Genomic DNA, 18,509 nt, shown 5'->3' with positions numbered 1-18,509 from the left:
AGTAAATGCAAAAATGGATTCGACCAGTACTGAATTCCTTATACTCTCAAAAGGAGAGCTTTTTAAAGTGTTTACTCAGGAAATAAGTACAATTCTAAATTGTCATATATAGGATATTCTGCTACATGTTGAATTTGCCAGAAATGCCATGCTGAGAATCCAAGGAGACACTGGTCAGTTTCTATTCTTTGGAGTATTCAAACTTCATGATATTTTAACAGGATACAAACAACGCTTGAACAGACATTAACAAACAGGACAAAGAGCAAAAGAGCAAAGCAACAATTATTTACCTTCAGATTAGACCAGAGCTCAACATCAAAGAAAATAAAGAAAAAAATTCTAATATTCTTGATGAAGTAACAACTATACTGAAAGCCAAATATTATATGGCTTTTTTTCTGACACCGCTCTCATTTGTCCTTCACTTTAAACCTTCAAACGTTTCAGAAGTAGTTCGTTCAATATCAGATCAGACTTAAATACTATATAGACACATACTTGGAAATATAGTAATAATATAGTGATGTAGCAATCATTCATTACCATACAATTCTTGTTTGTGTGACATGGTCTGGGCCACTCTGACCAACTCACAACAGTGTCAAGTCTACAAACAACATACCTCACTTAGTACATGATGAAAACAAACCCCTCATTTCAAAGTTTTTGACCTGCAGCTTTAAAAGTTTCACTATTTTGATATCTTGCATACTTGTTATATGAGAAGGCTTAGAGAAGGCATGTGTATTTGGTTACTGAGACAGATGTAGCCACCACTGGTTAATGTAGCACTGATATTCATTTTCAGTGGTGCTAACAACAAGAACAACAACAAACAAAAACTAAAATACCTTGCACATTCTAGCAGACTGTCCACTGTAACATCTTTGAAGATTTACTCTTGTTAACATCAGTTTGTGCACACCACAGTAAGTTTGGTGAGATTTAAATATAAGTGTTTAGGTTTTTAAAATGCACTTTGATGTCATTAGAGAGAAATTGGGATGCTGTCCACAGGAAAAAAAAAAATCCAACATCAGATGTCCTTCAGATGATCATCAACATTGCAGAGACGGGGAAAAATCCCCCACAGATATGTAAACTAAGTCGAATTTTGCTCAAAAACACATAATAGGCTATCTCATTTAGACACAAAGTACATTCACAGTGCAAGTATGGGTTTGGCTTTACAGCACTAAACATTAGGAAGGCCTTTAACCATATTGGTGGCACAGTGAATAAACAAAGAGTGGCTAGAAAAATATACCTGTCATACATGGCTCTTTAGAAAAACAAAATACAAACAGAGAATGCCATTATGACAAAAACAAGAGAGAACAAGAAAAACAGTTAAAAAAAAAATTCAGTGTAGTGTTTTGCACTTACTGTCCAGGAACCAAAAATAGAGTACAGTTGTGTTCTATTGTCCGTACATCTAATTCAACATGCTCTCCATAAGCTCTTGGTTTGTTCAGTACAACTCATTAGCTGAACTGGATGTAGTTCAATTAGGCTAGAACACAAATGTTAAGTGCTGTCGGTCACCAGAAGTAGAGCACAACAAGGCATAGAGATTTAGGGTTCAGACACACTTTGAGCATACACAATCAGCCAATCACAGCTCAAGCACTGGCAGGGTGGGGTGAGACCTTCTAACAGTGATGATCGGACTCCTAACCAGTCCCACAGCTGGAAGTGTCATCAGTCAATGGCTTCCTTTCTGTCCAACTGTAACGACTGAAAAGTCAGGGCTTGAGAGGAGGAGTTAAGGTTGGCCAATCACAGCCAACACATGATCCCTGGCAGTTAGTTTCTCCCTAAAACACAGCTAGAGTAACAAACAGATAAAGTTACCAAGAGAAAGACATACACACCCCATTCCTCAGTCTGGGTGACACAGTGATTGTGCATGTGTGTGTGTCAGGTTTGCTCGAAGGCTGTCAGTCTAGACAAGAGAAGTCAAAATCGGCAAAAATCTGTTGCTGCTCTGTTGTGATGGGGCAGGGGGTTTGTGGAGGTGTCAGTATGGGTTTGAGCCGCGTGAACTCCTCATCAAAGTTACTGACATCTCCAGGAGTTTTGATGGTCGGCAGGAATGGAGGCTTGACACGCTTGGCTAACAGTGCATCCCAGTCAACACCCTATAGGACCCACAGTACAGCATGGTCAGAACAAAAGGATTATGGGAAACACCTGGGCTTTCATGCAGAGAAAGAATATGATGAAACCTCACTAGAGTCATCTCCAGAGTAAGTTCCTCATAAAGAATGAGAGTAAAAAGGAAAACATGTTGCTTTCATAAGCTAAAAGGGGTTTTGATTTTTCTGTTAAACGTATGAAAGTCACATATCAGGGAAAGTAATGGGAAGAAAGAAAGAAAGAAAGAAAGAAAGAAAGAAAGAAAGAGAGAAAGAGAGAAAGAAAAAAAGAAAGAAAGCTCACCTGGAAGAATCTGTGTCTTTTCACTTCAATGGCATCCAGCTCTCCTGCTCCCAGCCTCTTCCCAGGATCCTTCTGCAATAACTGGGGAAAAAACATGATACCATTTAACAATAATGAACTGAGAGAGAAAGAGAAAAACAGAGAGAGTAGGAGAGATCAGTGCTGGTACCTTCTGTATTATGGAGACAGACTCTGGGGAGAGGAACCTGGGGTACCTTACTTCTTCATTCACTATGCTATCAAACACCTCTTCTTCATCATCACCTGGGAATGGAGACTAAGAGAGAACAAGAGAGGAAATCCAGACATGATCAAACCAGCTACAGTATCACATAATCTGTCCCAAAACTAAAACACATACTGTACTGAGCAGTCAGTAATATGAAAGGGGTCAGTATCCGAGGTGTGTGTGTGTGCCTGGTGTGTGTGTACGTAACGAACCTCTCCGACCAGCATCTCGTAGATGAGGACTCCCAGTCCCCACCAGTCCACAGCACGGGTGTACGTGCTTTCAGTCAAGACCTCAGGGGCCAGAAATTCAGGTGTTCCACAAAACGTGGATGTTCGGTCACCATGGCCCATACCTGCACAAGAGAGAGGTATGCTGCTCAGCAACCCAACAAACACACAGATAAGCGAAGAGACAGATAAAGTTCACAAGCGATCAGCGCGGTCTTACCTTCTTTACAAAGACCGAAATCTGCTATACGCACATAGCCATCCGCATCCATCAAGAGATTGTCAAGCTTCAAATCCCTTTTAAGCCAGAGGGGGGAAAAAAGTCATGCCATGAGATGAGGGGAAAAAACACTATCTCAGTACAGTCTCATCCACAGACATATAGACAGGAGAGGAGTGTGTGTTTACCGGTAAACTATCTTATTGAGGTGCAGAAACTCCAGTCCAAGGAGCACACAGGCAGAATAGAACCTGCAACAGACACAGACAGGTAGAGCTCAGTCAGACAGATTTTTACATGTGGTCCAACAGTCACGTCATTCACACAAACAGAAGTGGAGAAAGTAGCTTCACAAGGACAGCAGTGCTCTGAGTTCTATGGTGTGAACGTCTGTGGAGGAGGAGTGAATTCTATGGTGTGAACGTCTGTGTATACGTGTGTAGCAGGCCTCATGCGTGCATGTGCGTGATTGTGTATTTGTGTGTGTGTGTGTAACTGTATGTATGTTGCCCTCCGTGCGTGGTACATAGTAAGACAGCCATGCAAGTTGCGTGTAAATGCCGTACCGTGTCTGTCGATCTGTAAAAATGCTGCTGTGTATGTGTGTCATTAGATCCCCTCCAGGAGAATATTCCATCACAAAACACACATGATCTGCTGTTTGGAAACATCCGTGGAGATTCACCAGGAAGGGATGATGGGAAGCGTTTATCGTTTCAAAGATCCGCTTCTCACACATTAGACTGCCAATGCACAAACAAACAAACAAACACTAAAATAAACAAACAAACAAAATAAAGCATGCGCTGAGCGTGCTTAGCTGACAACTACAGTATGTCAGTTTATGGTTACGATGTGACTGTTCCCCTGAATAAAACTAAAGAAATGAATAAATAACCAAAACCAAAGGGTCGGCTCTCACCTGTCCACCTCATCCCGCGTCACCACATCGCCCTTCTTCAGAGCTTTAATGGCATACAGTTTCCCTGTCCTCTTATACTCCGCCAGCAGCACCTGGGTTAGGACAGCACGGGAGGGAAGGACTGTCAGCTCACAAACAAATGACATCTTTGGTTTTGTCTTTGTGCATGAAAAAAAGGAGAATATCAAACCTTTCCAAAGTGCCCTCTGCCCAGCACTGAGATACAACTGAAATCTTCCATCTGAATGCCCTCTTTCCTCCTGGAGAGAGAGAGAGAGATGGATATATGAAATCTGTGATGGTACTTAGGTTGAGTTTTTTTTTAAATGATGCATACAGCTGTTGTCCCTAAAACAAAGGCAGACACATACTTAAGAGAAGGCTGATGCACTCTTGTGCCCTTAGATACTTGATTGTCATCAGTGGAATGTGCTCTGGAATTCTAGAGAGAATGACAGGAACAAAGGTGAAAGAGAGAGACAGACAGAGAGAGACAATGACAGAGACACACAGAGAAAGTGCAAAAAGGATACAGACAAAAGCTATTAAACATTTTTCTAGGTACATGACATGTGTCAACCATGCCACTCTAGTAGGCCAGGCTGATAAGACTAATTTGGGAAACTCTAAATGCAGAGTCATTGTTTGGCTTAGTAAAGAGTTACACAGTGACGCATCAAAGAACAGAGAAGATACCTCAAACCACCAAGTACTGTACTAAAATTAAAACAGGCCCTTAAGTTCTTTCCCCATAGAGCCTTGGAGAGATTTTTTACCATGGAACTGGCCGTCTCTGATGTGGGCGTCTTGGTAACCAGGAGACGTGGAGGTTTGGGTGGACGTTCTTCACTGAAGTTTAGTTTGACCACCGCTGAATCTCTACAAACACACACACACACACACAAGTCATGCCAAGACAGGCATCCAGAGGGAATCATTATCTCCAAATTCTGACTGATTATTTTAATACATTCTCTCGATAACTTCATTCAATCTGTCATATTACAGCTGAACATCAGTATGACGTGGAAGGTAAGTAGAGCCCAGATTTACACCACTGGTTAGTAGCCTCAAAACATCTGTTGTAAACACAGCTTCCCAAGCAAATCTCCACTGTCTCAATAATGAAGTGAAAATGAATTGACTTCTTGATCAAGCAAAGCTTTTAGATGCGATAAGAGTATTACCCACACCTTGTATTCATTACTATAGTATACTGGTGATTTGACTGAATTTTGCTGTCAAGTCTGAAAGTTCTAAAATTACTCGTGCAGTGACAGGGAGTACTAGTGACAACGACCACCAGCAGGATGAGTCATGAGAACAAGCAGAGAAAATAGTAACAGGATCAACAGTACGACATATACCAGAATAGGCATTGTCATTGGTGGAGCCAGAGCTGGCAGTGGCAGCAGGACTAGGGAGAGACAGCCAAACCAACCCATTTAATCAAACCCTGCGGTATTGTGGCTCTCACCCTGAGGGAGGAGGTGTAGATATGGGTTTTTTCTCAGCTGAGGGAGGTGAAGTAACATCTGCGGTTGCCAAGGGGGGGCTCATAGCAGTGACATTGCTGTTGCAGGGGGGAAGGACGCTCATCATAAATCGTCCCCACGTGGCAAAGTTCATGTTCATCTGTGCCGCCCTCAAGAAGTTCTTCCCTGGTGACAGACGGAGCAGTATCAAAACAAGCCTTCAAAACCCAGTGTGTGTTTCAAGCTAAGACACCCGCTTTCAAAGTGATGAAATTAGATGCCAGAGTTTCTTCAAGAGAGATCAATCTGTTTTCAAATGTTTGATGTCATCTGCACTGAGATGTGTCGTGTGAGAATAAAGCTTACCTTTCTCTTTGGGGAAAATTCGTTTCTGCCGTTGGAGCTTAGGGAGTCTCTCAATTACAGGGTTGATGAATTTCACCTACAAATTAATAATATCAGATATGTAAATATAATCACTATAATTATTCACATGTACTACTGTAACCAAAACCATAACTGATTAAAAAGGGCCAAGTCGAGTCAACGAAAACAGCTGCAGAAGTACACTCTGATTTGACTGTGAGGGAAGGGGCACAGCGACAGCGTGTATACTGAAAGGCTTTCTTCTCATCCCAGAAAACAGATTTGATTTGTTCCCTTAATAAGAGGCCACGGTTAGACTGTGTGTGAGTGTTTGTGCTTGTACATCTGAACATCTGCTTAATTTGTAAGTACACATTAGAGTTTGTTTATTTGTGAAGTGAAGAGCATTTCCTGGTTGATTAATTAGGAAGCACAGTCAAAAAGTGGTGTATCCTGCCCTACTGGTCCATTTGTAAGGGCATGGGGTTATAGTGTCCTCTGACTGGCTGAATCATAAGAGGGAGTGGTAAGAGTATACGTGTGTGTGTGTGTGTGTGTGTGTGTGTGTGTATACCTCAGTGAATAGCATTCCCTGTGGTTCCAGGTAAAGGCACAGTCCGTGTCGTTGGTTGTCTAGGAAATCCTCCAAACGCAGAAACTTCACACCACACAAAGCCCTCCAATCCCGCCAGTACACACCAATCTCCAGTTCCCGTGCCTACAGGGGTCAGAAGTCAAAGGTCATGAAACAATACAGCAATGTTATTTCATAGGGGGAAAAAATATATATAAACAAACACATTCCGTTTGCAAATACATTTAAAACAAACAAAGAAAAAGAACCCTTTACTAAAGATGCTAATGCTTGGCATCCATCACTCTCACACACCCACATATACCAGAACCCAGATAATGAGACTCTGCTCTGACTGATCACTCTCACACACCCACATATACCAGATCCCAGATAATGAGACTCTGCTCTGACTGATCACTCTCACACACCCACATATACCAGAACCCACATAATGAGACTCTGCTCTGACTGATCACTCTCACACACCCACATATACCAGAACCCACATAATGAGACTCTGCTCTGACTGATCACTCTCACACACCCACATATACCAGAACCTAGATAATGAGACTCTGCTCTGACTGATCACTCTCACACACCCACATATACCAGAACCCACATAATGAGACTCTGCTCTGACTGATCACTCTCACACACCCACATATACCAGATCCCAGATAATGAGACTCTGCTCTGACTGATCACTCTCACACACCCACATATACCAGAACCCAGATAATGAGACTCTGCTCTGACTGATCACTCTCACACACCCACATATACCAGAACCCACATAATGAGACTCTGCTCTGACTGATCACTCTCACACACCCACATATACCAGAACCCACATAATGAGACTCTGCTCTGACTGATCACTCTGACACACCCACATATACCAGAACCCACATAATGAGACTCTGCTCTGACTGATCACTCTCACACACCCACATATACCAGAACCCAGATAATGAGACTCTGCTCTGACTGATCACTCTGACACACCCACATATACCAGAACCCACATAATGAGACTCTGCTCTGACTGATCACTCTCACACACCCACATATACCAGATCCCAGATAATGAGACTCTGCTCTGACTGATCACTCTCACACACCCACATATACCAGAACCCAGATAATGAGACTCTGCTCTGACTGATCACTCTCACACACCCACATATACCAGAACCCAGATAATGAGACTCTGCTCTGACTGATCACTCTCACACACCCACATATACCAGATCCCAGATAATGAGACTCTGCTCTGACTGATCACTCTCACACACCCACATATACCAGAACCCACATAATGAGACTCTGCTCTGACTGATCACTCTCACACACCCACATATACCAGATCCCAGATAATGAGACTCTGCTCTGACTGATCACTCTCACACACCCACATATACCAGAACCCAGATAATGAGACTCTGCTCTGACTGATCACTCTCACACACACATATACCAGAACCCACATAATGAGACTCTGCTCTGACTGATCACTCTCACACACCCACATATACCAGATCCCAGATAATGAGACTCTGCTCTGACTGATCACTCTCACACACCCACATATACCAGAACCCACATAATGAGACTCTGCTCTGACTGATCACTCTCACACACCCACATATACCAGATCCCAGATAATGAGACTCTGCTCTGACTGATCACTCTCACACACCCACATATACCAGAACCCACATAATGAGACTCTGCTCTGACTGCAGAGATGTTCTGGGAGCCGCAGATTCTTTGTGATTTGCTGTGATCAACTCTTGAAAACGGGCAGAGAGAGAAATATGTAGCCTTGGACCAGACTAAGGCCATGTGTTAGTTTCTAAACCCACAGGCCAGATCAGCACACCAATCTGGGATTAACGGCAGGATTACATAACGGAGTGTTTACAGATTGCTCCTGAGTGAGAAAGCCTTTTAATGAGTAAACAGGGACTCCACTCATGAGTGCAGTTAGTCTCATAAGTGAGCACTTCACCAAGACCAGGCGACACTCTATACCACATATTACATCTCTCCACATCTGGGGACCCGAAGAACTGCGCATTCAGCAGTTCGCCCCAGCATTCACACAACCGACTCTGGTCTGGTGGGCATAATGTGAATCAGAGATGTTTACATGTGACTGCATCTGAAACGTGCCATAGCGCAGACCTTCAGGATTGAAGCTGGATCACTGACGGAGAAAATAACAACATTATGCCTGCTGAGCTCTACACCCGTTGCTGCTGCCTTAGACAAATATTCTGAGGTTAGTGCACAAACTGAAAAAATGGAGCTTAGATGAGATAGATAAAACATTACCTTTACTTTTATACACCGCTGTGTGAATATACTACATACTCAACAAGGTGTGGATTTATCCTGTAAATCTATTTTTACCATAATCAAGAGAGGCCAGCAAGTGTTGAACGTTAAAGAAAATGGTCAAACTGTGTGAGACACAATTAACTGTCTACAGAAAGATCCATATTTCTTATGGATTATTTTCAAACCCAACTCTTTAAAGCATTCCTATTCATTTGCCAAATATAAACAGAGCTGCAGCTCCTGGCAACAGCCCTGAAAAATACTGACATTTAATCCATAATGCAACAACATTTAATGCAAGTATACGTGAAAACTGAAGTCTGAATCGGTAATATCAGTTATTGATGGTGATGTTTGTGTACTGATGGTGTGGTGCAGTATTTGGCTCTGGTTCTGACCCGCTCTAATTCGATGCTGAAGCTCTGGTCCCAGGTCTCTTTACTGAGCGGTCTCCAATGAGTTCGACCCACCAGACGATTATCCACTTTCAACACAGCACTGATCTCCGCTGAACAAATCACACACACACACACACACAAACACACACACACATACACAGACAAAAACAAACATTCTGCTGAACAAACTTGCAGAGACAACTTGTCAAATACTCTCAACTGACACACACTCAAACATCAGGGGAGTGTTCCACGAGGCAGGATTTCTCAGCGTGCTGGATGGCATAAGTCAAAAGCGAAGACTGTCCAATAGAAATGTCCCCTAGCTAGTGTCCACCAAGATAGCCTTGATCTCTGGCTCAAGTCATCCTGTGGACTGAGATGTCCTGATTCGTGTAAACCCCTCTAGACTGCTTTTAATCAGTACTGTCAGACAAAGAAACTACAAGTCTCAAGCTCAGTATCATGCAGAGCTGCCTTGTGACAATGTCTACTGTCTGACACTAATACTGAAACTGATCAGAACTGGACAAACACACACACACACACACAACTGAAAAACAGGGGATACTCACTGGAGAGTTCATCACTCCTGATACTTTTCGCACTGCCACTACGTGTGGACAGACCCGTCCTAATCCTCAGGGATTTTGTCTCAGATGGGCTACCCGGTGAGGACAACAAGGAACTCGTTCTGTACCGACCCGGTACCGAGTCCAACAAATCCTGGCAACCCATCAGCCGAACCTCTAATCGTCCTGACACAGCAAGGATAATCAAGGACTCAGGTTGCTGATTCACTAATGATCTGTTCAAATTATTTTTCACTAATTCCTGCATGCACAATACAACACATATTCCTATATTTATTTATGTGGCAAAACAAACGGTCATCTAAAATCTTTTTGAAATGATGTTTGCGAGCCTGGAATGTAAAATAGTCAGAATATCTATCGATGATCGTACAGCATTACAACATCAACATTATAGAGTATTTCTGATCCACTGTTTCCTGTAAGTGGCGATTCGAAAAGGAGATTTTGAAAGGAGATGAATGTTCTGTGGGATTACCAGTGAGGCGAGCTGGTTTGAAGAAGGACGGTAATGACGAAGACGATGATGACGATGAAGAATGCAGACGGTCTCTGGGTGGCCCAAGTGTTGGTATGGTTCCCAGAGTGAGCTCCTCTCGGATGACAGCTCGCTTTGGGTGATCAGGAGGGAGCTCCTCCAGTCTCTGAGCCAGAGACAAACGCAGCAGGTCCAACTTCTGAGATGACTCCTGGAGTCTGGACTGAGCCTGTAAACAACACACACGCACACACACACACAAAGTTAAAAAACTGGAATAAAGAAGATACACTTAAAGACAAGAAAACATACTTGGTACACACAGAGCATTATACCCACACTACTGCCCAGAATGCTGTGTTATTCTCAATGACTCAGACCAATACACTTGTTGATTAATAAACTTAAACAGCTTTAACTGTCTAAGTTTAACTGAAAAAAATATGTAACACTTTCTTAAACATACATGGTGCTGCCATTGTGGCTAATAAAAATGAACACTCTTGGGGCAGTTTGACAGGACATTTCACGCTTTAAAGGTGCAGAAAAGAGGAGCATCTGTTACAGTCTTGTGTGAACTGCTGTATGGTGTGTGTGTGTGTGTGTGCACGTGTACTGCCCACCTCGGCGTGTGCACGCCGGTCCTGAACCTTCCTTCCTCCCAGTTGCTTCACTACATTTTTGGCACCCTCTGCCACTGCTGCCTCTATACGTAAATGATGTCTCAACTCCTCCACACGCAACTCCAGAGGAGAGATCACCTCAGAGGATCGACCTGCCAGACACACAGACACAGACACACACAGACACACACACACACAGACACAGATACAACAGACTGATCTCAACCTGCCAGAGCCACAGTTGTGTTATTCTCACTCACATAGCCACACAGAGACTGGATTCATTATGTCAGTGAGTGGGGAAGACAGCTCTATGTTTGCATGCACTTACCATCTGGCTCCGCGGACTCTCGCTCTCCCTCTCTGGCATTAGTCACTTTCACAATCTGCATACGCAGAAGCTCAATCTTAGTGCGACTGTCCTGCAACATCTGCTGGGCAGTGGACAACATCTTTCTGTCCTAAAGAGACATAAAGACATAAAGACAGAGAGAGGGAGAGAGGCAGAGAGAGAGAATGTCAGATGGAGAATGTAAGAAAGGAAAATAGAGTCTAATGATGTACTTTTGGAAAATAAATCACTTCTCACATTCAGTGATATAACTGTCCTTTCAAAATGATTCTGTTCAGTCCAGATTATTATATAATCCCATTCAAAGACAAATCAGTTATTATATTATCATTACATTATTATATTATAACATACAACCTTTAACAAATGTACACACAGCATTTCCTCTGCTTAAACAAGCCTTAGACATGAATTTTCAAAACAAAAACAAAAACAAATACAAACCAAAACAAACCAAAACATCCACAAAAAGGTCAGAAAATTCTAGATTCAGACATAAAGGTGTTTACACTTGTATCAAGCACCCTCTGGCAATGTAGAGTATGGTTTTTACTCTTGCAAATGAGAAAAAGAAAAAGAGAGAGAGCGAGAAAGAGAGAGAGAGAGCGACTGAGAGAGCATGTGTATGTGAGAGAGAGAGAGAGAGAGAAAGAGAGAGAGAGAGAGAAAGTACCGCCCATAGCTCTCTGGCCCTCTCCAGGTAGTCAAACAGCTCATCAGTCATCATTTACGATCTTTTACTCTTCATTCTATCACTCTCATTCCTCCTCTTTCTCCTTCTCCTGCTGCTGATGTCGGTTGTGTCCTTCTTCCAGTCCTCCTCAGAGTCATTCATGCAGTCCAGTCCTTCACTGACATAAACAACCCACAACGGATCTTGTTTTCTTATGCTGTGACCCTCACCTGCTCTAGAACCCCTCACTCAACTCACCTCTCAGCCCTGTCACCATCACTCATCTCTCTCTCCCTTTTACTGTTCAACTGTCCTCTATCTGTCACTGTATCTCTCTCTCTCTCTCTCTGACTGTGTCTTTCTCTCAGTGAGTGGTTAGCATGCTCTCTTTCTGTCTGTATTTACACAGAGGTTAACGTTCTCTCTCCTTCTGTGCCAGTGTTACTGCTGTTGTTCTGACAAACTCGTCCGGCCCAAACCCTCATGCTGCCTTATCATTGGTCTGCACAGAGTCATGTGACCTGCTGCAGTTGTTGGGCCCAGGACAGGACAGAAACCGGATCAGTACCAGCTCCCTCCCTCACCCAAACCTGAAGAGTGTGCATGTGTGTCTATGTGGTAGCTGTATAAATCAATGGCAGTTGGGACACAGTGTTCCGAAGCAACAGCCAGCACCACAGAAAACGCATCCTGATAAAAAATTCTCTCCCCGTCTCTTTCTCTCTCTCCCAACGACCCCCCCCCCTACACACACACACACACACACACACACTCTCTCACACACACACACACACTCACATTCTCTCTTTGTTTCATCCCGCGCAATCCCCACTCTCTCTCTCTCTTTGTTTGTTTGCCTACCCCCATGTCTTTGCTGAGCAGGTAAAGAATTCACCATCCTGCCTAGTTAAACCACAGCTCTCACATCAGTCTAAAAGCTCTGTGTGAGAAGAGCAGATATGTGTGTGTGTGTGTGTGTGTGTCTCAGCTGTGACTGCAGATCAGGTTCTTCTCTGGCAGGGACCCAAGCACTGTAAGTGCAGAAGGCCAATTATAATAATGCTTCAGTGTCATTCATCATATCAGAGAGAGATAACTGTATGGGACACACACACACACACACACACATTTACGAGATTAAATCCAAGAGTGGGTGTACGCTGCTGGGTGGGGATCCCTCACCTTGACAGCACTATTGGTGTATGTCTGAATGATATTCTCCGCCCCCTGCTTCACTTTCATTTCCATGGTAAGCTGTTTCTTTAGGGTGCATATGTGATTGGCCAGAGGCGACCGAGTCTCCTCCCATCGACAGGGATCTGGGGAGGTGTCATCTTCTGAAGACACACAGCAAAGCCAGTTAAAAACTAGTGAGTTTAGAAGGAGAAGCTTTAAAAATGAACCAAACACATTAAGCACGCCAGATATTTCACAGTGGTTGTCAATTTTTCTTTCTTTCTTTTTTTTTTTTTACATGGAAACACTAGTTTGACTCTACCAAAGGGATGCAAATTTCCACAAACAAATTCAGTTGTTCATTCATTCTCCCTCTCTCTCTCTCTCTCTCAGACTGGGTTCAACCTGTGCGGCTGTCTTTCTCCGTCACCATGGTACGAGCATTCAGTTCCTGAAGGTCCAAGTGAAGCTGTTCCAGTTTCCGAGTGGAAGCTCGGAGTTGTCCGTCCACATCAGCGGCGATCTTTCGATTCGTGACAGCTTTTCTGAGTCTCTCAGCTGCCTCTTTGATCTTCAGCTCCCTCTGGATCTCCTGCCTCAGCAGTGCCCGAGCGCCCTCCAGATGCTGCTGGAATGCTGGGTCAAGGAGATCCCCTTCAGCCAGTCCCTGCAGACAACCGTTCTACAGAGTCAAAAAGATGGGCTGAATTACAGGAAAAGTTCACTCATACACACACAAAACTGAACCTTCTGCTACAAACAAGGCCATGAGCAAAATCACACACACACACACACACACACACACACACACACACACACACACACACACATCATTTCTTACATTTGTGAGTGGAGGCATTTATGTCTTCAGATTCACTCAGGTTTAATCCCAGAGATAAACAAAACTCTGTTCTTATATATTTGTAAACAAATACTCTAGATGTAGTTTTCAGACTGCAGGGCTAAGGCTGTTAAAGAGTACATCCACACTCAAAATAAAAAAGGTTTTGACCTAATTCTACCACTGAAAAAGAAATAGATACATGGACAGAAATCACTAAATAGTCTTATTCTCACATGTAAGCAGCTCAGAAGAGGTTACATGTTGAGTTAAAGAAGATGTCCACCAAAACATGAAACTGAGTAATATAGTAATACTCATCAATCTGGTTCACTGTCAAATAAACTGTCAGCTAAAATCTTCAAAGGTTTCAGAAATCAGAAGGCTCAGAAACCTTCTAGCTCTTCCTTTTAGCTATGCTGTAATAGCTAGTCTTGCCGGAGTCCCTGCCTGCACTCGACACACGATGTACATTGTCTATTGACCATTATGTGGCAATGAACATATCTACCAATGTCTCTCTCTCTCTCTCTCTCTCTCTCTCTCTAGCCTCCTGATGTTACTCCTGAGATACCAGTGATCGTGACACCCCCTGCCCTCCGGACCAATCCATCCTGGTGTTCTCATCTTTCATCCCCCTGTCAGCATCGCCATCCCTTTTGTTTCTGATCTGATTGTATTTACTTGAAACTGTAATTGCCCGCTGGGTCAGCAACTACTGCACACCTGTCTGGCCAAAAAGGGGTCTCCTCTCTCTGTGCTCCTTCTCAAGATTTCTCCCATTTTTTCCCCTGTTATTCCTGTTACACCTGGGTTTTTGGGGAGTTTTTTCTTGCCCGCCATGAGGATTAAGTCAGGGGGTGCCGGCCTGTTTTTTGTGTTGTGGGCATGTAAAGCCCTTTGAGACTGTAAACAGTGATATTGGGCTCTAAATAAACATGAAACTTGAAATCATTAAAAGTCATCTTTAAAAAAAAAAAAAAACAATCAAAGGTCTGATAATCACTGCTCAGCTGGGTTAACATCATTAAATTTAATTTAGGAACAGCCCAAAAACAGCTTTACACTTTCATCCCAAGGGACTGGCCAGGCAAATGTTCTCACACCCGACTATAGTAAGAAAATCCAGTGGAAAAACACAGGAGAAACTAGGCTTGATTTTTCTGTGGTCACACCCTTCACAAAAGAGCTGAAGCCAAAGCATAATACACGGAGTGACGTCGCATGGAACAGCATGGACACTGCATTACTACAGATGTAAGGGAAACTGTTACGAGCTGAGCTGGCAAACAACTCTAAAAACATTTCAAACATGAAGATTGGAGGCAAAAGCTTGGGGGCAAAGTACCAGTAAAGCTTAGAGGAAAGACTGATTCATTTTTCCATCTCTTCACTGTCGTGTTCTTACCCTAAAATAGCTCTATAGATGAATACCCCAGCTTTTTGCCTTGATAGGCTCAGTTTGTTTACATGGGTTGTTACAATCTTGAAACTCAACACAACCAAGAAGATACATCAAAACATCTATGAACAGAGTTGATTTACGTTAGAAAGCAGTGGGGAAAAAATGCTAGAAAAGACTAAAATATGGGAACCTCTCCTTCAAACAAGGTTTTTAACCCCTGAACCTCAGTAAGAATCCTCTGCAACTAATAGTGATAATGGCTGAGTAAAAGTGATACAGCAGAACACTTGGAGTGGAAAACAATAGTAAAATCTAATCCTTAAACTAAAAACACTGACAATATGAACAAGCAATCAGTGTTCCCGCAAAGATTGCACTCTGTGTAAAAGACAGAACGGAGACACTTAAATTAAGAAAATAACAAAGAGACCCCTTGATGGCCATTACAAGTTGCGGACCAACGCTCAAGAGCAAGAAAAAAAGAACAGAGAGCTACAATAGAGGGAGTTTGGGCATAAATAGAATGGAGCTGGAAAAATGCAGACAGGTCAGACAGAGACACCCAGACATACATCATTTTCATAGATTTCTGCCAGTATTACACACCCCTGTATAGAACTCAGGCTTAGGACCATGTATCCACACCCATAATAGACAAATGTCCAAGCCAAAATGGCCAGATATTTCAAGCGATGGCCTACAAATGCTCTAAAGTATTGACTTTGTGACTATGATTCCTCTCATTTGAAGATTTTACTGTACAGTTCCTCTTTAAGTAAGTATAACATGTTAAATCGTCCTAAAACGAGCTAAGGAAGGACGCCTGAAATTAATCTGAGCAGCTGTAATGGTATTTGACAAATCATTAAGCTGCTTAACAGGTGTGGTGTACTAAAGGAATATAATTCCAAACCCGTCTGTATAGGAGGAACTGTGAGCTGAGACTACTTTTACTTGCCTAACACGTATGTCTCTAAAGACATGAAATGCTATCCTGTCAAACCAGTTCAGCAGGAAAATCTCTGCGCTCCTCTCAGCTGAGCTGTGTAAATTTTAACAAAATAATCAAAGAGAAACATTAAAGCATATGAGCAACATTAGTCTCTAAAGAAGGTTCCGAAGGCGCGTTTGATGGTTTGATAACTGCCTTAATGAAGACTCAAGTGTTCAAGTCTAAATGGCCTGCCTCTCCGTTCAAAGGGAATAACCATTCATTTACATCATTTAACTAGAAAACTGTGGACTTTCAAACTCTCCAAAGTAGGATTTATTTAACTACGATATCCGATTAAGCTACTTCTGACATCATTCCAGCCTTGGGTAATGTTTTTCTTCTAAAAACACACCTGAATTTACGGTCTCATGTTGCCTTTAATGTTATAGGTTTTCACAGCTTACCTGAAGAGTTACACCCGCCATGTCCCTGAAAGAGGTTATCTGCACAGCGCGAGGAGGATGAAAGCTAAACGACTAGCCAACTTGGAATAAACCAAAGTAAAAAAAAAAAAAAAAAAAACACACGCGTCAAAACATATTAATGTCTTTATCAAATTGTTGATCCTTTTAATTCGTCAGATGTTTTAAGCCAGTGTGGTTTCGAAAGTGTCCGCTGTTGAAGAAATAAGCAGTTAGGAAGAGATTTGACAGATGGCCACTTGTTTTCAGCTACCGGTACTTTTCAGGGAAGTTTTTATTTGGTCCGCATCCTTTTCCTGAGGGTTTGAATTTACTTACACGCCTCCTCTCCAAGGTCATTGGGTAGTAGCCCTGTCAATCATAGCTCAATCGCGACATTCCCTAAAACCACAAGGTGTGTTGAGATGCGGATATTTATGGTAACATCGACAGCAACGACAACGACAACAACAAAAGATCAATGTGATGATGACGATGATGATGATAATGATTTAACATTATTATTATAATTATTATAATGATGATGTTGATGATGATGATGATGATGATGATGATTATGATTATTATTATTATTGCTGTTGTTGTTAGTAGTACCAGCAGTAGTAGTAATAGTTTCATCGCCGTTATCATCTTTTTTTATCTATCTATTTCTAGGAATGTAATTTGTTGTGATACCCTTAAGTAAAACGGGATGATTTATGTTATTTCTGTTGGAAAAAGACATTGAAAAGATCTCGAGTTCTCATTTCATTTTCATAGACCTCATACTGGTCAAAAAGCTGCACTTTGCTGGTTCTGTACTGGTACTTGGTAAAACAGGATAAACGGGTTGGATTATTGCTTATTGTTGCTTATAGTGTGTGTGTGTGTGTGTGTGTGTGTGATTGCTGGTTTTTGTTCATTTTGATGCTGTTTAGGCGAGAAACGGTTAGGTTAGTAATGTATATATATATGTGTGTATGTAGGTGTGGGTGTGTGTGAATGTCAGTGTTTTTATCAGTCTGAAGATGCTATCTTTCGTAGACTTTTCGTATACTTCCAAAGTTAGACAGTTCAGAGTTTAGAGAAAATAATGTACAAGACAGTTGCTGTTAATATTTGAGACTTTTCAGTGCATCTGCACATTCCAAGCAAAGATACAAACTGTACATGTCGTCAAGTTGAAAAATAGTAGAAATTTTCACAGAAAACTGAACTTCAGTCAAATCACAGAGACCTGATGGTGATCTGCTCCCCTCTAGTGGTTTTTCTGAATCTTACCCAACTATGGGTGAATTCTGAGTGGCTTGAGAGCATGAGTGTAGAATTTTCACTCACTAATAACATTCCAAATCAAGTATTTGTTATCTGAATGTTTAGGAGCCATCTTTCATAATCACATTTACCAGGGCTGTTTTCAGAGGATAGGGTTAGGGTTAGACAAAGTGTGCATTAAATGTTGCAAGACATTGCATCATAATACCTCTCATATAGCTGTGTGTGTGTGTGTGTGTCTGTCTGTCTGTCTTTCTACTGTGTCCATTGTAGGAAGGTAAACATGTCCTCAACTTGTTGTACTTTTTGGCCCTGAACTGGCCATGATATATGTGATTATGCAAGACAGCTAATAAATATATAGAAAACAAATTTTTAATATCAAATGTTATAACTGACTGAAAACACAAGTCTACCCACATTTTCGTGTCCTCTTTTAGCCATTCAGGATGCACTCATAAACAGATAAGATAAAGAAAAGTAGCCACCA

General features: G+C 42.2%; 1 protein-coding gene across 1 annotated transcript; it reads right to left on the bottom strand.

The window, feature by feature from the left end:
* Positions 1-1,943: 1,943 nt before the first annotated feature.
* On the bottom strand, positions 1,944-16,768 carry pkn3 (protein kinase N3). The gene is made up of 22 exons (XM_030787506.1): positions 16,748-16,768; positions 13,509-13,785; positions 13,110-13,264; positions 11,234-11,363; positions 10,903-11,054; positions 10,280-10,508; positions 9,784-9,966; positions 9,209-9,318; positions 6,462-6,605; positions 5,888-5,963; positions 5,524-5,707; positions 4,823-4,925; positions 4,418-4,488; positions 4,237-4,306; positions 4,047-4,138; positions 3,691-3,867; positions 3,313-3,375; positions 3,125-3,201; positions 2,887-3,029; positions 2,615-2,722; positions 2,446-2,526; positions 1,944-2,144 (listed from the first exon to the last, which is right to left on the bottom strand). Exons 1-22 carry the CDS (start codon positions 16,766-16,768, stop codon positions 1,944-1,946), a joined length of 2,847 nt encoding a protein of 948 aa, XP_030643366.1.
* Between the last annotated feature and the right edge of the window lie 1,741 nt (positions 16,769-18,509).

Source organism: Chanos chanos, chromosome 10 (assembly GCF_902362185.1).
Source record: "Chanos chanos chromosome 10, fChaCha1.1, whole genome shotgun sequence".
NCBI classification, from domain to species: Eukaryota; Metazoa; Chordata; class Actinopteri; order Gonorynchiformes; family Chanidae; genus Chanos; species Chanos chanos.
This window is presented reverse-complemented; position numbering and strand designations above follow the sequence as displayed.

What these genes read in the sequence shown, in the direction of transcription:
- pkn3 (XM_030787506.1), bottom strand. Translation starts at nt 16,768, where the DNA reads ATGGCGGGTGTAACTCTTCAG. An exon ending in CAAACCAGCTCGCCTCACTG is followed by an intron (nt 9,967 to 10,279) that starts GTAATCCCACAG and finishes TTGCTGTGTCAG; the next exon opens with GACGATTAGAGGTTCGGCTG. An exon ending in TTTCGGTCTTTGTAAAGAAG is followed by an intron (nt 3,030 to 3,124) that starts GTAAGACCGCGC and finishes TCTCTTGTGCAG; the next exon opens with GTATGGGCCATGGTGACCGA.